The sequence below is a fragment of the Seriola dumerili genome, unplaced genomic scaffold (assembly GCF_002260705.1).
Source record: "Seriola dumerili isolate Sdu_G_001 unplaced genomic scaffold, Sdu_1.0 BDQW01000273.1, whole genome shotgun sequence".
NCBI lineage: Eukaryota > Metazoa > Chordata > Actinopteri > Carangiformes > Carangidae > Seriola > Seriola dumerili.
The window spans coordinates 699,465-719,052 of record NW_019174528.1 but is presented as its reverse complement, the minus strand read 5'-3'; the positions used below and the strand labels follow the sequence as shown (position 1 = coordinate 719,052).

At 40.5% G+C, this 19,588-nt stretch overlaps 2 protein-coding genes across 2 annotated transcripts; one reads left to right on the top strand and one right to left on the bottom strand.

Annotated features, from left to right (window-relative positions):
- Positions 1-440: 440 nt before the first annotated feature.
- LOC111230540 (eukaryotic translation initiation factor 3 subunit E-B) lies at positions 441-8,643 on the top strand. The gene is made up of 13 exons (XM_022757302.1): positions 441-551; positions 986-1,103; positions 2,313-2,430; positions 2,554-2,596; positions 3,255-3,359; positions 3,546-3,671; positions 4,000-4,124; positions 4,323-4,449; positions 4,548-4,649; positions 6,387-6,496; positions 6,823-6,925; positions 7,126-7,260; positions 8,214-8,643. The coding sequence occupies exons 1-13, from the start codon at positions 462-464 to the stop codon at positions 8,250-8,252; spliced, it is 1,341 nt and encodes a 446-aa protein (XP_022613023.1). The 5' UTR covers positions 441-461; the 3' UTR covers positions 8,253-8,643.
- Positions 8,644-10,442: 1,799 nt separating this feature from the next.
- kdm1b (lysine demethylase 1B) lies at positions 10,443-19,288 on the bottom strand. The gene is made up of 21 exons (XM_022757409.1): positions 19,158-19,288; positions 18,736-18,878; positions 17,975-18,096; positions 17,785-17,874; positions 17,535-17,646; positions 17,313-17,426; positions 17,181-17,219; positions 16,414-16,606; positions 16,132-16,316; positions 15,793-15,963; positions 15,599-15,673; positions 15,373-15,507; positions 14,691-14,862; positions 14,169-14,296; positions 13,756-13,887; positions 13,564-13,638; positions 13,340-13,456; positions 13,131-13,256; positions 12,555-12,677; positions 12,135-12,287; positions 10,443-11,681 (listed from the first exon to the last, which is right to left on the bottom strand). Exons 1-21 carry the CDS (start codon positions 19,171-19,173, stop codon positions 11,598-11,600), a joined length of 2,505 nt encoding a protein of 834 aa, XP_022613130.1. The 5' UTR covers positions 19,174-19,288; the 3' UTR covers positions 10,443-11,597.
- Between the last annotated feature and the right edge of the window lie 300 nt (positions 19,289-19,588).

The window sequence follows — 19,588 nt, the reverse complement described above, 5'->3', positions numbered from 1 at the left end:
TTTTATTTTATTTTATTTCATGTCATGTCATGTCATGTCATGTCATGTCATGTCATGTTATGTCATGTCATGTCATGTCATGTCATGTTATGTCATGTCATGTCATGTCATTTTAATTTAATTTAATTTAATTTAATTTTTACTTTATTTCATTTCATTTCATTTCATTTCATTTCTATTTTATTTTATTTTAGTTTATTTTATCTTTAATTTAATTTTATTTAATTTTATTTAATTTTATTTAATTTCATTTTATTTCATTTTATTTTATTTCATTTTATTTCATTTCATTTTTGTTTTATTTTATTTTATTATATTTTATTTTATTTCCTTTACAGTTAAAACTTTGCTCTGTGTTAGAAAGGTCTGCAACAAAAGATAAAAACCGGGAAAAGGAGATGACGTATGTGTACGTCATTACTCTGTTTGTCAATAAAGTTTGTCTTTGAAGTCAGGCAAAGATGGCGGAGTACGATTTGACAACCAAGATAGCACATTTTCTGGACCGGCATTTGGTTTTTCCTCTCTTGGAGTTCCTGTCAGTGAAAGAGGTAAATTATCGTTGGCATTGGTTACCGCCAAAATACAACGTAGATATTTATTAATGGGTGTTTGTAGCTGAAAACATGGTGATTCGTCCCAGCCGGCTAGCTAGCTAACAGTTAGCCAACGTTAGATAGCCAGTCAATAAGCAGCTAAACTATGTGCTAATTTAGTCTTTTATAAATGGAGAGTTGCTGTAACGTTAGTTGTCGAAGCAGTTAATTTGCTGCGAAAATGGAAAACTAATGTTGTCTCTTTAGGGCTTGGCTAACTAGCTTATTCTCGCTACTGACGGTGTTAGCATTTAGCTTAGCGACTACACAGACAACACAGGATAAAAGAGGAGGGGCATCATTAATGCCTGTGTTGTGATGTTTTAACTTTAGTTAGTTAGTTTCGAGTGTCTGTTGATTATATAAATATGTGATTTTGATTGTAACAGATCTACAATGAGAAGGAGCTTCTTCAGGGAAAGCTGGACCTCCTCAGCGACACAAACATGGTGGATTTCGCCATGGATGTTTACAAAAACCTGTATGCGGACAAGGAGATCCCACACTGTGAGAAAGGCATTATTATTTACTTCAATTAATTATACTGTATAGGTACTACAAGTGAAGATGCTTTCACAAAGATGCCATAGTTTGTATTTATCAGTTAACCTAATACAAAGTGCAGTAAGCAGAGAAAACCTAAACCACATCTATATTTACTGTCACCACAATTTCCCTTTACAATAGCACCACTTCTCCTCAGTACACTTGCACACAGTTTTTAGGGGTACTTGACAGGTAGGTAGTTCCAAGCATCTTTGAGAACTAATGTGGATTTAGGTGGTCTGTGTCTTCATGTGATCCCAGACTGACTGTATGATGTTCAGATCAGGGTTCTGAGGGGCCCTGACCATTTGTTGCAGGACTCTTACTCATTGTTGTGCTGCACAACACCCGATGGATAACAATTCATACATCTGAAGTGCCTAAAACTAATGCACAGTACTGTAGGTGATGTAAATCACCACATGGTAATGGGGTTGAATGCGAGACTTAACTGACAGAAAATTAATTGGGAGCTATTTTGATGTTCAGTTAATCATTTGTGTCATTTTGTAAACCAAAATTCACAGGAAAATATTCACAGGTTGCATCTTCTCAATTGTGAATATTTACTGGTTTCCTTTGGCGTCTATGATGGTAAAATGAATATATTTGGGTTTTGCACTGAAAACAACAAATTTGAAGACTTCAGCTTGGAATCATCAAAATTGAGATCTTATTTCTTACTGTTTTCTGACATTTCATAGATAAATCAGTAAATCAGGTAACTGCAAAAATAGTCCAATTATTTGATGATTGGTGTAATTGTTAGTTGCTGGCATTGTCCTGCTACACGAGCTGCTGTATTTTTCAAATGAATCAGAACATATTCCCTGAAACCCTGTTTTCTCCTGACACAAAGACGATGTTGTTAGTTGTTGTCGCTGCTCATCAGACACATTCAAAGAGCTGCTTAGTGTTGCTTTCTCTTTCTCTTTATTCCTTCACTAAAGAAGAAAAGATGTGATCTGAACAATGCTTGGAACCAGCCAGAGAATCCTTCACTGTAACTGTCATACTCATTTTACCACCATCTTTGTCCTTGCTAGTTGTTAATTTTGCAAAACAGAAAACGTTACACTAAGATGCTCATACGTAGATTCTCAGGTCTTACTTACGTGACATATTTACTGTATATTATGGAAGTGTGTGATGGGAAATGTTGTGTTTTAGCCTTGAGGGAGAAGAGGAGCACTGTGGTGGCCCAGCTGAAGCAGCTCCAGTCAGAGACGGAGCCGATTGTCAAGATGTTTGAAGACCCAGAGACCACTCGGCAGATGCAGTCCACGAGGTCTGATCAGCTTGTCAAAGAAATACTCTGCTCCTTTGATATTATTATATTGACAGAATTATAATACTTGTGGAAGTATTATGAAGTCTGTGGACATTTGTTGATTATTTTTTTCTTCATCAGAGACGGGAGGATGCTGTTTGACTATCTGTCAGAGAAACATAATGTAAGTTTTGACAGGTTAACACTGTGTTCCTCTTGTATAAAAAGCGCACTGCATTTCAATCCAGTGAGGTAGGTAGCAATTATGTGTTTTTGTTTCCATAACAACCAGCTGCCACTGTGAGCCAGCAGGACTAAGACCTCCAACAACACCCACCGATCAGTACTCACTGTGATCAGAGAAACTAGTTTCAACTTTTCCAACAATGGTTTATTTATTATTTTACTTTTTTTAAATCTTCAGATAAATTGCGCTTCTTGTTTGTGATTAGTTGGTACTTAAAAACATGATCCACATCATGTGCGCTCATCTAAAGAAGATTTGTTGTCAGCATGAAAAAAAAGGAGCAGGCTTTGTTTTGCCTAAAAAGATGAAAGATGTGAGAACTGCCACTAATCAGCCCCAGTCTGTCGTCCATGCAGCCGCCACTTTACTTTCCTTTGAGGGAAAAAAAGCAAGGACAATGGCATTTTGAAAAACAGTGGATTAATGTGAATCCAGGGCTGTAGATGGTTGAAAGTCTCATTCATTGTAACGGTAATATCATGTGCCTTTTTATAATCGTTTACTGGGTAAATAACAAACCTCATTGGTGATTTTTAACCTTGTTAAATCTGGTTTTAATTGAATATTTTTTACCTTTTTTTGTTTTTTATTTTAGTTTCGTCAGGAATACCTGGACACACTGTACAGGTACGCCAAGTTCCAGTACGAGTGCGGTAACTACTCTGGTGCTGCTGAGTACCTCTACTTCTTCCGTGTCTTGGTAAGAAAAAACATGTGACTTAAAAAAAGTAATGTATTAGAAAAAATAGATTCATTGGTTATTTTGAAATTTTCTTTTTTCAAAATACTGCTCAGTCTGTGTTGTTGTTGTTGTTGTTGTTGTTGTTGTTGTTGTTGTTGTTGTTGTTGTTGTTGTTGTTGACTGTGTTTGTCGCTCTCTGGCCAGGTTCCCTCGACAGACAGGAATGCTCTGAGCTCTCTGTGGGGGAAACTGGCCTCTGAGATCCTGATGCAGAACTGGGAAGCAGCCATGGAGGATCTCACTCGACTAAGGGAGACCATTGACAACAATGTAAGAGAATAACAGAGGAAAATGTGGATGTAGTTTGTTGGTTTGTTTTTTACCAGTGTAATGAAAGCTCTACTGGGTTTATTAGAGACTAGAGTAGGGATGTATAAAAATGATAAGATGGTTCAAGCAGCAGATCGCTGCGTGATGCTGCGTTCACAGCTGCACCAATGACATGACAGCGAGAGTTAAGTTCATTTAGTTAAAGTGTAGTTCCTGCACCAAGACGCCTTGACTGAATCCAGTCAGAATACACCAGGTGGAGGTTTATGGAAAAGAGTCTGATGCATCATTTTTCTGATGTCTGTTGCTTGTGTTGTTTCCTTCTCAGTCGGTGAGTTCTCCACTTCAGTCTCTCCAGCAGAGGACGTGGCTCATCCACTGGTCCCTCTTCGTCTTCTTCAACCATCCCAAAGGCAGAGACAACATCATCGAGCTCTTCCTCTACCAGCCTCAGTGAGTCACTGTTTGGGCCTTCCAACTAATAATGGACAATTTTTTTTACCTGAATGTATTTTTTGTTGTTTATTGCAGTTTTTTTTTTTTTTTTTTTTTTTTTTTATTGCAATAAAAAGACTGATGATACCCAGATCCACATCTGTTGTGATGGTAACTAATGATGAGGCCATTGTTTCCTGCCTTTGTGTTTGTCAGGTACCTGAATGCCATCCAGACAATGTGCCCACACATCTTACGGTACCTTACAACTGCAGTCATCACCAACAAAGACGTACGGAAGCGCAGGCAGGTGCTCAAGGACTTGGTGAAAGTCATTCAACAGGTGAGGTTAATAAATGTTAAAGGAATAAGTCTTACTTCATATGCCTCAAAGATTTAGTCAACCCATCAATAATCAATAATTCTCTCTCACTCCCGCAGGAGTCGTACACATACAAGGACCCAATCACAGAGTTTGTGGAGTGTCTCTACGTGAACTTTGACTTTGACAGCGCCCAGAAGAAGCTCAGGGAGTGTGAGTCGGTAAGGAGAGCTTCCCCCTTCAGTTTCCCTGCTTGACAGTGTGTGTTTGTCATGGTGCACAGGCCTAAATCGCCCCACAAAAGTTCGCAGCCTCCTGGGACTGAAGGGTAATATGAAGCTTCCCTTAGCCGTGGTGCTCTGATCTCCTGAGTCCCAGGCATTTAACTTTGCAGCTATTCAGCCTCAGCAAATCCATGTCTGGCCTGATTTGCTGGCTCTTACTTTTATTCAGTTTGATTTTCAAAGCGGAACAGCTGTCAGATTTGGGGCCTGGTTGCCTTCTCTTTAGAAACCTTTGACTGCAGTTTTGTGGTTGTGCTTAGGGACCACTTTACACATCTGAACGCTCTCATCCACTGGCTTTTACCCTTCTTGTGTAAATTGTGCAGAGCTTGCGAAGACCTCAGCTCTGCTGTCAGATACAGAGTGTGAGCGCATTGACGGGAGAGTGAAGAGAGTTCATTAAGTCATGTTGTCGTCATGGATTCTGCTGCTTTTAATAATAAGGGGAATTAAATTTGTTCGTTTTCCTCTAGAGATCAATAACTTTAATCACTTGATGTCTCAGTTTTGTTGTGTAAAGAAGTTTTTGATTGAAGTAAAATAGTGAGAAATCAATCAAACTTTATTTACATACAGGTGAGTGCAGTTCACAGACTGAGGGGCGAAAACCAAACGAACAAATCAAGTGAGAAGCCGACGATAAGACACAATAAAATAGATTTAAAAGCTATAATAACATTAGCAAATAACAACATAAGAGAATTAATAATAAAAGAACAGATAAAATACAATTTACAACGTAGATATCACAAGATATGACGCTGTGGTGTCTAATGTGGCACTTTAGAGTTTGTGTGTTTGTGTTTTAGAACAGCAAAGAATCGAGTGACTGGCCTGAATGATGGATTTCTTCTTCACAACAGCTTCCTGCTGAAATAATGGTGCCACGTCTTCTTTCAGATTCTGAGACACTAATGAATTCATGAATTTAAGCTCTTGTGGGCAAACTGTGATCGTTGCTGTAAAAACACAGATCGAGACGTCAAAACATAATCTTCCACAAAACATTGTCGGGCTCATGACTGCTGTCTGCTTCCATGTTTCCTTCAACGTGAGCAACAATGACGGAGAAACATGTTTTGTTACAGTACATATCAACACACACAGTTCAGACACACATTTCATCAGTATTTATTCACTTTCACAGGAACATCTTCTCACCATTTTATTTAAAGACATTTCTTTTGAATAACACAACTCAGCAGCAGCACACGATACGACCTTCACACCACTGGATCTCATACAGCAGATCTGAATAGATCTGGAAGGACATTGATGCATGAATATGCATTATGATGATGTCGTGCAGCTTGTTTGACCTTCTCTTGTGTGTTACGTTCCTGGGTGAGGAACCAGGGGAGGAGGGGAAGTAACGAAAATAAATAGTTTCCAGAGAGGAAAGAAAGACCAGGGAGCAGAACAATGTGTGAGGAAAACCAAAGAATTTTATTATTAAACTAATCGCTACGGAAACACCAGAGGTACAAAAACACAAATGTGCAGCAATGTAAATAAGAATAACTCCTAAAAGTCACAAACACTCAACAGACTCATTAAATAATAAACCAAATTTAAATTTACAAATACAAATTATAATATATAGAATTACTAAAGTGTGTTTTTATGTTGTGATCTGTATAAAGAGTGCTCACAGCTGTTGGCTCTTTTCTTCAGGTTCTTGTGAATGACTTCTTCCTGGTCGCTTGCCTCGAGGACTTCATCGAGAACGCCCGTCTGTTCATCTTCGAGACCTTTTGTCGAATTCATCAGTGCATCAGCATCAGGTGCGTCGCCTTTGAAACAGCTGTTCTGATCAGAAACTGCCTTTATCTCTGAGAGGACAGTTTCCTTTAGAAGATGAAGAGATGTTTGAATCTAATGTTTGAATCCAATGTTTGAATCTAATGTTTAAATCTAATGTACCCACATTATCAATGTTGTGCAATAATTTACTGGATTTTTGGATTTTATTCATTTCCTCCTCATTTTTTTTCATGTGTAGTGAACAGTGAACTTTAAAAAGGAGCTTTGAAGGCTTTAGATTCCCCCAAAGGATATTTACTTAACTGAACCCCCCCCCCTCCTCCTCCCTCGCTCTCTCTTTTCCCAGCATGCTGGCAGACAAGCTCAACATGACGCCCGAGGAGGCGGAGAGGTGGATCGTCAACCTCATCCGTAACGCCAGACTCGACGCCAAGATCGACTCCAAACTGGTGTGTTCACTGATCCACCTTCACTCATCACTGATCCCATCATAAACAGCTCAGACTGGACCGTTAATCTGTGTAGTAATGCACTGTCTGCTGCTGTCAGGCTGAGGACAGAGTATGAAACCTCAGGATCAGCGATATGTTTTTGTGCAACTTTAAAGTCCGTCTGTCAGATGAATGAATTATTGAAATTTGTCTCTCAGGGTCACGTGGTGATGGGAAACAACGCGGTGTCGCCGTACCAGCAGGTGATAGAGAAAACCAAGAGTCTGTCCTTCCGCAGCCAGATGTTGGCGATGAACATAGAGAAGAGGTTGGCCCACAGCAACAGGAACGAGGTACAATCCATAATCAATACTGAGCATTAAACACAGATCATCCATCAGTAGGAGGGAAAGAAACATACAATAAATCATTCTGTTTTTTGAGCTTTCTTTATAAACATCCAGCTGGGTTACAGGTTACACATCCATAGGCTGGTTGTCATAGCAACCAGTTCACCAGTTTACCTGTGTGACAAACGTAAAGCAGCTGCTCAGTGAAACTACAGTGGTGCGTCGCTTTAACTGTTGCTGCAGCAAGGAATTGTGGGACGGCATTTGTCCTTTCCTTTCGTAAAGGAAGCTCCAGTGTTTCCTAAAGGAGATGAGAGAGGAAGCGTTGAATTGGACCAGCTCTGATCATGGCTGCCGCTCAGATGCTTCCGGGTCATTTCACTGAGTTAGGAACCTTCCTAAGAAAACAACCGTTTGACCGCAGCCCCAGTGAAGCACACGGGCCAGCCTTTATAGCCTGGAAGGTTCATCAGCTGACGACTCGATCACCTGCTGAGTTTGGCCAGGACGACCTCCCTGACAGTGGGAGGGGTGTCACATGATTAGCACTCTTCCTGCTCCTCACCTGTCATGTCTGTGTTGAGACCTCAGTCCTCAGTCCTGCTGCCCTCTGATGGATCCATGTGAAAACACACTCAGAGATCTCTTCTTCTTCCCTCTGATTACAGCTGAGGTTCAGCTCATAAGATTTGTAGTAAAGTGTCTGTAACATGAAACCACAAAGTTAAAATCCTGATTTTAATTTAAGTCATTTCCCTGTAACATAAAATATGAAGTTAAGTCTGAACACTCATATTTTGTCTTTGTCCTGTCACTCGGTGTGAGACGGAGGCTGGCAGCTGTTTTCAGTTGATCGATGTCTAATTATGGATCACGTCTCTTATTTCCTTTATCGAGTAGTTTGATTGTTTATTCTAACTCTTCTTCTAATGTTTGTTATTTTGTCATTTCCTCAGACACCGAACTGGGCCGCTCAAGACTCTGGCTTCTACTGAAATGGAAATCAGAATCAAGAGGATGCAGAAGACCCTTGGGATATTATCAAAGCTTTTTATTGTGTTCATTAATTTATTTATTTATTATAATCATACAACATGCAGTTTAACCTCTGCAGTAAGAAACAGGAGGAGGAAGCAGCAGCTATGCTTTATTAACTTATTGTCACTCATGATACCTCATTCACATTTAGTGTTTTGTGACTATTTTCCTCATCAGAATCTATAGGAAATCTGGAGTTGGTTTGATCATCAAGCACCTTGGAAACAGATCCAACATAATTTAACATTAAATATATTTTGCCTCTTAAAAAGAAAGTGATTTGTTTCTTCTTCTGTTAAAATTGGACCAGTAGATGGTGCAGTGGGTTCATTCTTGTTGTGTTTTCAGCCGCCTGCAGAAAGGTCACCATCTGTCAGACTGTAGTTCTGTTTCACTGTCTGAATTTAATATTTATTTGTCATAAAAGAACAGACGTTCAGTCTTCTAATCAGCCTCAACTTGATGAGGATTAATTTGATAATTGAAAAGGAAAAAACTTAAACGTAAATTAAGTTTTCTGTCAGCTCAGTCACACTTGGACCAGATACAAGTCTCCTGTTTTCACTGTAGGTCTGTCAGTCAGAGGTGGGTCTCTCTTATTTCTGGTGATGACTGACACAGCAACGACGACTCTGTCAGAACATCCTCAGATAATAATGGAGCTGTGACAGTGAGCTGTGAAACCGGGGCTCAGGACGGACATTAATTACAGTAACACGCGGCTGTAAGAAACAGGGTTTGTTTAAAACCTGTGGAGTAAATAGTTTAATTGAATTAAAGTGTTTTCTGATGTTGGTAAAATCACATGTACATTAGATTTTTGCACATGCTTTTAACATGTGAAAACATGTTAAATTAATCTGGATGGAGGCCAGTTAGCTTTAGCATGTTGTTCCCTAAAGACGTTGTTCAGTGTTGAGTTCTACTGAAAGACACTCGGAGGAGTCTGCTCTTTAACCCTAACCCGGTAAGTACATTTTGTTTTCTCGCTAGTCAAAATTAGCATCCCCATTAATATCACATATTAATATATTAATACCACAATGCTAGCTAGCTAGCCAACGTTGGCTGATCATTTAGCAATTGCTATGCTAACGGTAGAAAGAAAATAAATCTGAAATTACGAGAATAAAGTCGTAATTTTACGAGAAAAAAAGATATTTAAAATAAATAATATTTAAAACAAGTAATACTAGAAGAATAAACTCGTAATATGTATAACAATAGGATTCTCCACGTTCCTCATTTTAAAGCAGGTTAACGTTGCTCCTGATATTTCCCCTCTAAAACCTCAAATTACGACTTTATTCTCATCATATGACTATTTTCTTCTTCTTCAAATATGATTTTATTCTCATAGTTTAGATTTTTAAACCCAGTTTAGTTTGAGTTTGATGTAGAGTAAAAAGTACTGTGTTGGCAGTAATCACATCTTAAGTAAAGGAGCTAATACCACACTGTTAAAAAACAAAAAGACTCCATTACAGGTAAAATACATTCAAAATCTCACTTAAACAGTTTAATCAGAATAATGTAACTTTGAGAGATATCAAAAGGAGTTAACACTGCTGTAAAATGTAAGCAGCATTTTCTGTTCTGTCATAATTATTTTATGTTGGACTGTAACTAATGATCATTTTCATTACGTATCATTTTTATTGTCAAAGAATTTCTGGATTATTTCCAGATTAAGTGACTGTTTGGTTTGACACTCATTTTTTACATGGAAAAGGATGATTATCAAAATAGCTGCCTGCCTATTGATTAATCAACTAATCATTTCAGTTACTTGTACATGCTGTTAGGAGGTTTTATTAATAACAGAATCACGTTTTATGAGCTCTTCACGTTTTGGATGCAAAACTGTTCATCTGTAATGTGATTAGTAACTGCAGCTGTCAGATAAATGTAATTCAGTATTAAACTGAATAAGAATAAAGAAGAATAAAGTTAAGTCCAAGCTCTTCAAAATTGTGCTGATGTACTCATATTATTATGGTTTTACAGAATAGTGAGTCTCTTGATATAAATATATAATATAAGGTTGATATAAATATTATCTATAATTAATTTTAGTTACTGACCTGAGGAGAAAAACAAGGAGCCAAAAGTTAATCCAAAAGTAAAACTGATCAGCTGATCAATCATGGCAGTTGATAGCTCAGTTTATTACACACATACAAGATAAATAGTCAAGCACTGTAATGTCAGACAAACAGGACATGATCATCTAGATGCACTGGTTCACACAGATGTGACTCTACATGTAAAGCGTCATTAGTCGACATGAACCAAAGACAGTGAGGACATTGTTGTGCTGTTACCCCAGACCTCAGGAGCTTCACTGTTCAGGAGTTGATACGAGACAAATATGGTGGATTTTTTCCTCCTTTGGTTGGTTGTGTTTCTTCAAAACTGTCCAATCACATTATTTTCTTCTGTCACGTTCTGATAGGTGATGTAATCCTGATCAAATCCCTGAGAAAGTAAGGGGACAATCTGCTGTCTTCTGATCTGATCATTCTCCACCACAGGAGGAATTCAACTCGTCAAACACATGAACTATTCACTTCCTTTTTTTCGCTATTTTAAAATCAAATATTTGTTCTAAATCAAAAGTGCTATCGCAGACGGACTAACAGTAAATATCTAACCTTTCCTCCACGTGTACCAACACGTTAATCACATGTAATACGATGCAGTCATTACAGTTGTATAAAACATTGGTAGGTAACTCTCAAAAGTGTTTAAATATTATTATGATGTAATCTCTTAAAACTTGATCCCTGGAGATTAAATCTTATTGTTTCTTTCATGATTAGACGACGGAGAGTTTACCAATGTTTCATGCAGCCTCGTCGCTCGAAATGAAAATCTCAGAGCATTTCATCACAGAAGTGCTAAATACACCAGTCATTAAACTAAGACATCGTCCTGCTCTCCAGCCCACGATCAGGCCGGAGCTGCAGGCGGTTTACCCATCATTCATTCCTTGATATTAAGTTTTTTTTGCCTCTTGTCACCAACAAAAACCAAAAAAACCATTGTGCGACTTTGATTTTTGATATAAATTAAACGCACTTTAACCTCGTGTTAAATATGTAGAGCGAGGCCCTGGAGCCCCCCACACCCCCCCGTTGGAAAGTGACTAACGGCGCCTTACTGATCAGACACATCACATTTTGGTGAGACGTCATTTCAGGTGGAGCAACTAAGGTAAGACGGTCAGAGTGATTAGCGGTCTTGCTCAGTGCGAGCCGTGGGTCCATGCTGGTGGTTTTGAGTTCTCCGGGACTGACGGTTTACATAGCGGCCATCTTGCTGGCCTCTCGGACCCCGCTGAGGTAGGCTCCTGTCACAGTCTGAGGGAAGTGTCTGTTGGTCGCCTGGTGACAAACAACAGTGACGACAAATCAATAAATCTTTTTTGACTTGTCACAGCAGGAAAAACACAGGTGCTTCCGTTTACATGAGCTGGTTCCAGGACCCTGTGCATGTTGGCTCGCTGGATATACGTCTGATTTGATTTCTACTTTTTTAATAGTTTTAATTTACATATCTTTTTTACTAACGGTTGTTGGTCTTAATTACTCTTAATGGTTAAATTCATACGTATCATTTTTGTGTTTGTTTTAATCTGTGTCTAGTGTTTTATCTTCACATAGTTTTTAGTAACTCAGCCTCGTGCAGCAGTTTGAGTTTCCACCTGGAATCAAATGTGCTGTATAAATAAAGCTTTGCTGCCTCACCAGCATGTCTCCCTGACGCTGATCATCAGAATCAGAATCAGATCACTTTATACAAACAGAAATAAGCAGCAGTGAGGAAGCTGTTGTTACCTCGCCGGCGAAGAACACTTTTCCCTGAACGTCCTCAGCGAGGATGTCGTAGGCCTCTCCGCTGCCCCCCGTCTTCACGAAACTGTAGGACATCTGGGACCACGTGTCTTTGCTCCAGTGAGTGATGAAGAAATGCAGCGGCTCTGGGACTTCCTGTCGAGGGTGACGAGAGGGAAACGACGACAGCAATCAGAAAAAAAAATCGTGTGAATCTACCAGAGGAAACGGCCGGCGCATTCCCGAAGGCCGTGTGTGAAATTGCTGTTGCCATGCCAACGTGATTTTTGTATTTTTGAGTCCTTTTCCATCATGAAGTAAAGAAACTGAGGAGCTTTACTGACACTTGAGACAGAAACTTTATTTATCCCCTTGGGGAAATCCATGAGTGTGATTGGTCTTTGCAGAACGTGACATCATTACCTGTTCCTTGAAAAGTTCACGCAGAACCTTCATGCACTCGTCCACCACCTCCTTGTCCTCCATGTCCCGAACGGCAGGCACGGCGTCCCCGGTGATGACGGACATGAGGACGGCCTGTTTTCCCTGCAGATACACAGACAGCATCGAACACGATGTAAAGATGACGAGGTCAACGTGGAAAATCAGGGAATTATTCATATCGACCTACTCTGAAAACATGGTAAGACGCCGACTGCATCCAAATCCCCCCGACTTCACACTAAAGTATAAACTTCCTTCATATAAACTTTATCACACAGTGGGAAGTTTTATTTTTCTTTGTAAATTTTCTTTTTTGTGACTTTTGGATTTACTTGTTGAATATCTTTAATTAAAAAGACATTTTTAGAGTTTGTTCTTTGTGGAGCTTGAGTGGTCGTTGGTAGTTTGATTTTAAATGTCAGGACAGAGACCTGATAAAAATAAAACTTAGAAATAAGAACTTAAAAAGTTCAGTGGGGAGAGTATTTTCATTATAACTGAGCAGTGAGATGATGTTTGTGTCTTTGTCCTGAGAGTGAAAGGAGAGAATCGAACCTGTGGCTCCATGTCATAGAAGACACTGAACATGCCTCTCTTGTCAGGACCTGGAGGGATGTGACCAAAGTAATCCGCCCCCTGGATTTTGTTGTCCCAGAATCTGTACGGGAACTGAAGCGCGATCTGCAGATCCACACACAGAAACATATTTCATATCTGAAACTTACAAACTCACAGAAACGAAGGGACAGTGAACCCGGCGGTACCTTCTCTATGATACCGACTCCCAGACTGTGGATTGCTTTCAGTTTCCTCTCAGGAAGCGGAGGGTTGAACTGAATCGAGTTCTTCTGAAGTAAAGTCAACGGGACCGTCACAAGAACCTGAAAGAGGAAAAGATGTGAAAGTAAAAAGTCATTCACAATAAAAAGATTCAACATTCTCTGAAACGTCACGTGTTAGTATAAAGTCTTCATGGATATATTTTTACCTTCTGTGCCGTCCACTGAGAACCATTGGAGGAGGTAACTTTGACAACGTCCCCTGAATAGTCGATGGCCTGAACCTAAAATAATTTAAAAATACAAAACGAAAATCCTCATTTATTTTTCACAGTGAGATTTATTTCTGCTTTTATTTATATAAAAATAAAATCTGGAATCAAAAAACGGAAAAAACGAACCGGACACTTCGTGCGGACGTCGAGACCTTCGGCCAGTTTGTGGAGCAGAACAGAGTAGCCCTTAGTGAGTAAAGTGTGGTCTCCTGAGAACTGGGCAAAGAACTCATTGTGGTCCCAGGATCTTGCTGATACCTGCAAACAAACAAACAAACAAACAGTAAATATCCTTGAGAACATTTTCAAAACCTAAACACATCACACCAACACAAACAAGATGTCGGACACAGACAGAGGGAGTTTCCAGTGAAGAAACTCTTCTTCTTTGGTGAGTGTTTCTCTGAGACACAGATTTAGTTTCCTTACCAATAAACCAGCCAGCATTTATTAATCTTATTAATCTGGTGACTTCCTGTTTATATCAACCGTCCAATAGGAATCCTTCTACTCAGACACCTGGCAGCTCTTGTTCACACCTGGTCTAACGTGCTTCCACAGGCGTACTCCAGGTTGCTGAGATGAAACTGAAGCACTTTCTCCTCCAACTCACTGAACTGGATCCCAGACTCCTGCAGGAAGTTCTTCTTCACTTCCTGGACTTTCTCTGCAGAAATAAAAACACATTACAAACATCTGTAAACCACCTGAACCAAATTCATGTTTTTGTATTTCGGAAGATTAAAGGAGACATTGTTTTACACTCAGTCAGCACGACTTCTGTTTCCCTCTCATAACCTTGTATTGAACATACTCGCACTGAAATAACCAGCGCTGAAACTACATGCTCTTTCACAGCAATGACATTTGAAATCTCTATAGCTCATTATCTTGACGAGTTTAATGAGATAATGATCCAGTAAAACACCAGAGTTTCTCTTATCACCATATTCTATAATAAACTATCAACGCTGTCGTTTCCATCTGTAAAGTGACTTTCCTGAACCTCAGTGAACGTCACACTTCTGATTAAGACATTGATGTTGTTAACAGCTCAGCACCTCCCAGTGGCGTGTCCTGGTTCTGCGACTTGTCCTTCCTCCACTCCGACACCACGTCCAGGATGGCGTTAAAGTGGAAGTCCATGCGCTTGTCGATGGACGGGTCAGTGGCCTGTCCTCCCTCCTGGAAGAGGTCACAGCGCTCGCCCAGCTTGTGCATCTTGATGCCGATCTGCAACACAAGAGTAAGAAGGAAACATCATATAATCCATGTAATGTGCTTTGTTTAGCTGCATTTATTTACACCAGACTTCAGAGAGGAAAATTTTAATTCATGGTAAATGATTCGGATCTGCCCCAAATTTCAATAGGTTGTTCCCTGGCCCCTCCCCTGTCCCTCCACCAAGTTTGGTGCAAATCGGTTCAGTATTTTTTGCCCAATCCTGCTGACAAACAAACAACATGAGTGAATTTATCACTTTTCAATAACAGTGGCACATATTTCAATTTTTTATTCATTATGACATTTTTACTTTTTATGTTTATATTTTATCTTTATAATCTTACTTCTTATTCTCTATTCTTTGTTGGTACATTTCCATTCTTGAGGGAGCAACTGTGACGTAATCTGATTTCCCCCTGGGGATCAATAAAGTTCTTTGATTCTGATACTGAAAACATAACGTCCTCAGTGGAGGTGATAAAGATAAATCATAATCTGTCTGAGCGCAGGATTTCTAACCTGTTCACACATCAGGGCGATGGGGTTGTTCACGCAGCCGTTGACGATCTGAGCTCCTCGACCGACAGTGACGCCCAGAGAAGTGTCATCCCACACTCGACCTCCGATTCTCTCCCGTGCCTCAAGCAGCACCACCTGTGAATCGATGGAGATGAAGAGTAACGGGGTGAAACATGAGGTCAGGGAAGACGTGCAACAGGATCTGAGTGAGGTGAAGTGTTTTAACCTGAGTGCCAAAGTTTTGCAGCTGTCTTGCAGCAGCCAATCCTGAAGCTCCGGCGCCGATGACGATGACGTTCTTCTGCAAAAATGAGGAAATGAAAATGAAGTCCTGTAAACCTTAAACAAAAAAAAATCTTCAACATAAACATATAGATGGGTGCTGCTGTGTCACGATCAAGTGAAGACGACGACACTCACAGAGCGGTATCTTTCAGGGAGGAGGGGCTGTTTGACTGACAGCACACCCGTGTTGATCAGACCCTTCCTGGTCATGAAGTTGAGCACCCGGTCCATCTCCTGCACGCAGCGCACACGCACCAGCCCCCGGACGATGATGTGCAGCGCACATTTCTGAGACGTCAGCATCTCCTTTAAAAAAGACAAATAGTTTCATTATTTCACTTCTTGCTGGTTTAGAGTTTTTTAATCCACTTTTTACACATTTATTTGGATTTTTGTTCCTGGTTCAAAACCTAAAAGGGGAAAACATGAAAAAATACGGCGTGTTTGCAGGTAACTGTCACTGGCAGGTGTCACCTTGCAGTTCTTGTGCCAGGACGCCAGGATGAGGTTACGTAAAGCCAGGTACATGGTGGGATCACGGGAAAACTCCGGGAACTCGTAAAGCTCATCCAGCTCCATCATGTCCGGCCGCACACACAGAGCCTTGCCACACTCGTTGGGCTGGTAGAAGGGCTGGAAGTACGGACACAGGCCTGGAACTGAGGAACACATTATGAAAAACCACATTACTGTCGTCTGGATTGATGTCTCCGTCAGTCCCGCTCCTCTCTCTGTGCATCACAGTAACAGACTCACTCTGCGGCTGCACAGCTCTGCAGTGATCCCCCCTCAGCTCAGACAGGGACACGTTGCTGGGGGAGCCTGATGGACTCATGCCCACACAGTCGGGGTAATAGGCGGAGAGGAAAGGGCTGGCTGGACTCTCTTTAAACAGCGGCGGCAAAATCAGCATCGAATGCCACCAGCTGTCAGTCACCTCCGCCACTCTCTGTCACAACACAACGGCTCGTTGGTTAAAGAGGGTGTCAGTTATTCTATCTACCTATCAATCAATCAATCAATCAATCAATCAGTTAAACAATGTAACACAAAGTGCTTTACAGAATAAAAGCAATAAAAAAAACAAAGCCACCGCCTCTCACAAACACACAACAACAATAGAAACAGGAAGTGAAACACTGAAGACTGGAGCGAAGAGAACGACAGAGTGATAAAGATAAAATACTAAAACAGAGGAGAGGAATTAAAGTTAAATAAAACTAGAAATAAAAGGAAGGATATTAAAACGCAAATAAAAATAAAGACACAATAGTAAAGATAAAATAATAAATTGTAAAAGAGCAGATGTTTGGAAGAGAGAAAAATAGAAATAAAAGTAGAAATTAAATAAACAACCAGAAATAAAAGTAGAGTATTAAAAGGAAAATAATCATAGAATAAAAGGATTTCTCAATGACACATGCTGGATACGTAATCATTTTAGAAATATCTGATTATAATAAGTTGTTGTTTGCAGCTGTTTAACTGCTGGGATAAGAAGACAGATGTTAACATCAGCTTACCAAGTCCTCTGGCTGGGAGCACTGGTCCGGGCCCTCAGTCTGTGGGCAGACAAACAAGATTATATCATCATAAATATCATCATCAAAAAAACCATCACTTAGTTAATGGCGTGTTCTTAATTTCCTGTCGACCTTGATGTTGTTGAACTTCATTCCACAGCGATATGTTGCTGCCAGGGAGGCGGTGAGCTGGATCTCCTTGGTCAGCTGACGCCACTTCCTGCAGTCCGGTTTGGTGCATTGAACCTGAGAGGAACATGTGAAAATGAACGTTACTGTATCTGCGACATGGAGAACTTAGAATGACCACAGTCAGCTGTTTAACAGGAAGCAGGAAAACACAGCAGCACGTACCCAGAACGGCAGCTGCTGATCTGCCATGAAGGCTTTAAGACTGGGCTCACTTTTCCCATTACTGGTCCACACCTTCTTCCACGAGGCAAAGATCTCATAACCGTCTTTGTGACTGAAAAAAGGAAAATCAGAGTCTATAATAGTCATTTACCTGAATAAAGAGCATGCTGCTAGATCTATAAGATAATAAACAATAAAATATCTGCGTTACACTCTTGAAGCAGCACTTTCATAAATAATCAGTCGTCACCTTCTGTAATAGTGATCGAAACATTCGTTGCAAAAATGTTCGCCACACGACAGATGATACCAGCGAGATGTGTATCCGTTTTTAGCGCACCTGAGGAGAGACGGAGGGATGAACATCCATCAGTCTTTCAGTCAGTTTCTATAAAGATGTGAGTCGGTTTATTACTGTTGAACAGCGACACACGCTCTACCTTTCAGATGCACTTGCAAAACAAACGGGGTACGTGGCAGAGCATCCAGCCTTCTCACACTTTCTGTACTTCTTCTCAGACTGATCGTCCTCCTCCTCCGTGTCTGTGGCTTTTCTTTTGCTCTAGAAGAGAGTGTTGAGAATATTACAGAGCTAAACTCTACTGATCTTTATTTATACAGTTATTTAAATTAAGGCTGCACTGATCCGATACACTGGATCAGGATCCACAGCAAAACTGACCTGATTAAAGACACTGTATGTCTGGAGAATATGATTTGTAGGTGGGGGCGTCTCTGTAGCTCCACAACACTGATGGAGCTAACAACGTACAACAATGTTGTGACACAATTTACCCTCACCTTGGCCATATTGTGATTTTGATTATATTTCGATTAATTGTGCAGCTCTAATAGATAGAAACACAGCAGGTAACAAACAATATAATAATATAATTAAAGGTTAATTATATAAAACAACTTCATGGACTAAATGGTGAGAGGCTGATGAGATGGACTACTGAACTATTATTGTTTATTATTGACTATGATTACTGTGACTAATGAACTGCTGGACACTTGAATTTCCCCTAGGTGATAAATTATCTGTCTCTCTATCTAATGAAGTAAAGGCAGAAATGCTCCAAATAATGTGATCATGTACAGAACCATGTAAGATGTGGATGAAGGGGAGTAAACAAATATGAGGACCAACACTGCACAGCAGGAAACCAGAAGCTGATCATGCATGGTGCAGCTTTACCTGTCCAGGTGGAGGGTTGTTGGTGCGCTTCACCCGGACGTTGATCTGCCGTCCAGAGGAGCGCAGGGTCTGGCCGTCCCCCGGCGACTCCCCGGAGCTCCTCTTCCTGGCTCTCCGAGCGCCAGAAGCGTTTCCAGAATAGTCTGAGCATTAATGACAACAGTGTGTCTGTAACACTTGAACACAATGCAGCTCAGGTCAACAGAGGCCTTTCATACACAACAGCTGTGTCTGTGTGGACGCAGTTAACGACACTTTTAACAGGCTGACCTAAACAAACGTACAACGAGATGATTTGTATGTAAACGCAGCAGAAGTGGCGACACAAGAGCACATTCACGAGCCTTTAAAACCAAACAAACAGTGTGAGCCTGTCACATTTAGCATGTAGCACCCAGCAGCAGCGCGCGACAGACACTGACCTGCGTCCGACAGCATGGCTGCCCGCGGTGTTCCTTTAAAAAACCCCGGGATTTATTGACGTTTGTGTGAGTTTCTGACACGGATTTTTACATTGTTGAATCCGTCTCCCTTTTATTGTTGTGGGCGGAGGGAGGGATGGGGGGTGGGGGGGTCGGGGTGCGCTGTTGTTACCAGAATACCACTTCCCGTTCGAAGGAGGAAATGGGCGTTTCGTGTAGGCATTAGATTTGAACTGCGCTGCTCTCCGTACTACACGGTAACCATAGTAACCGGAGTACGCGCTCAAACTCGGAGCTAACAGGGAGATGTTGGACGACTAATGTTGTTTTAATACTTTTATTTAGACTTTTGATACTAAACAACCGGGTTTCATTTATTTAAGTTATCATTAGTGTTAGCTTGTTGTCATTAGCTGCAGATAGAAGTAAAC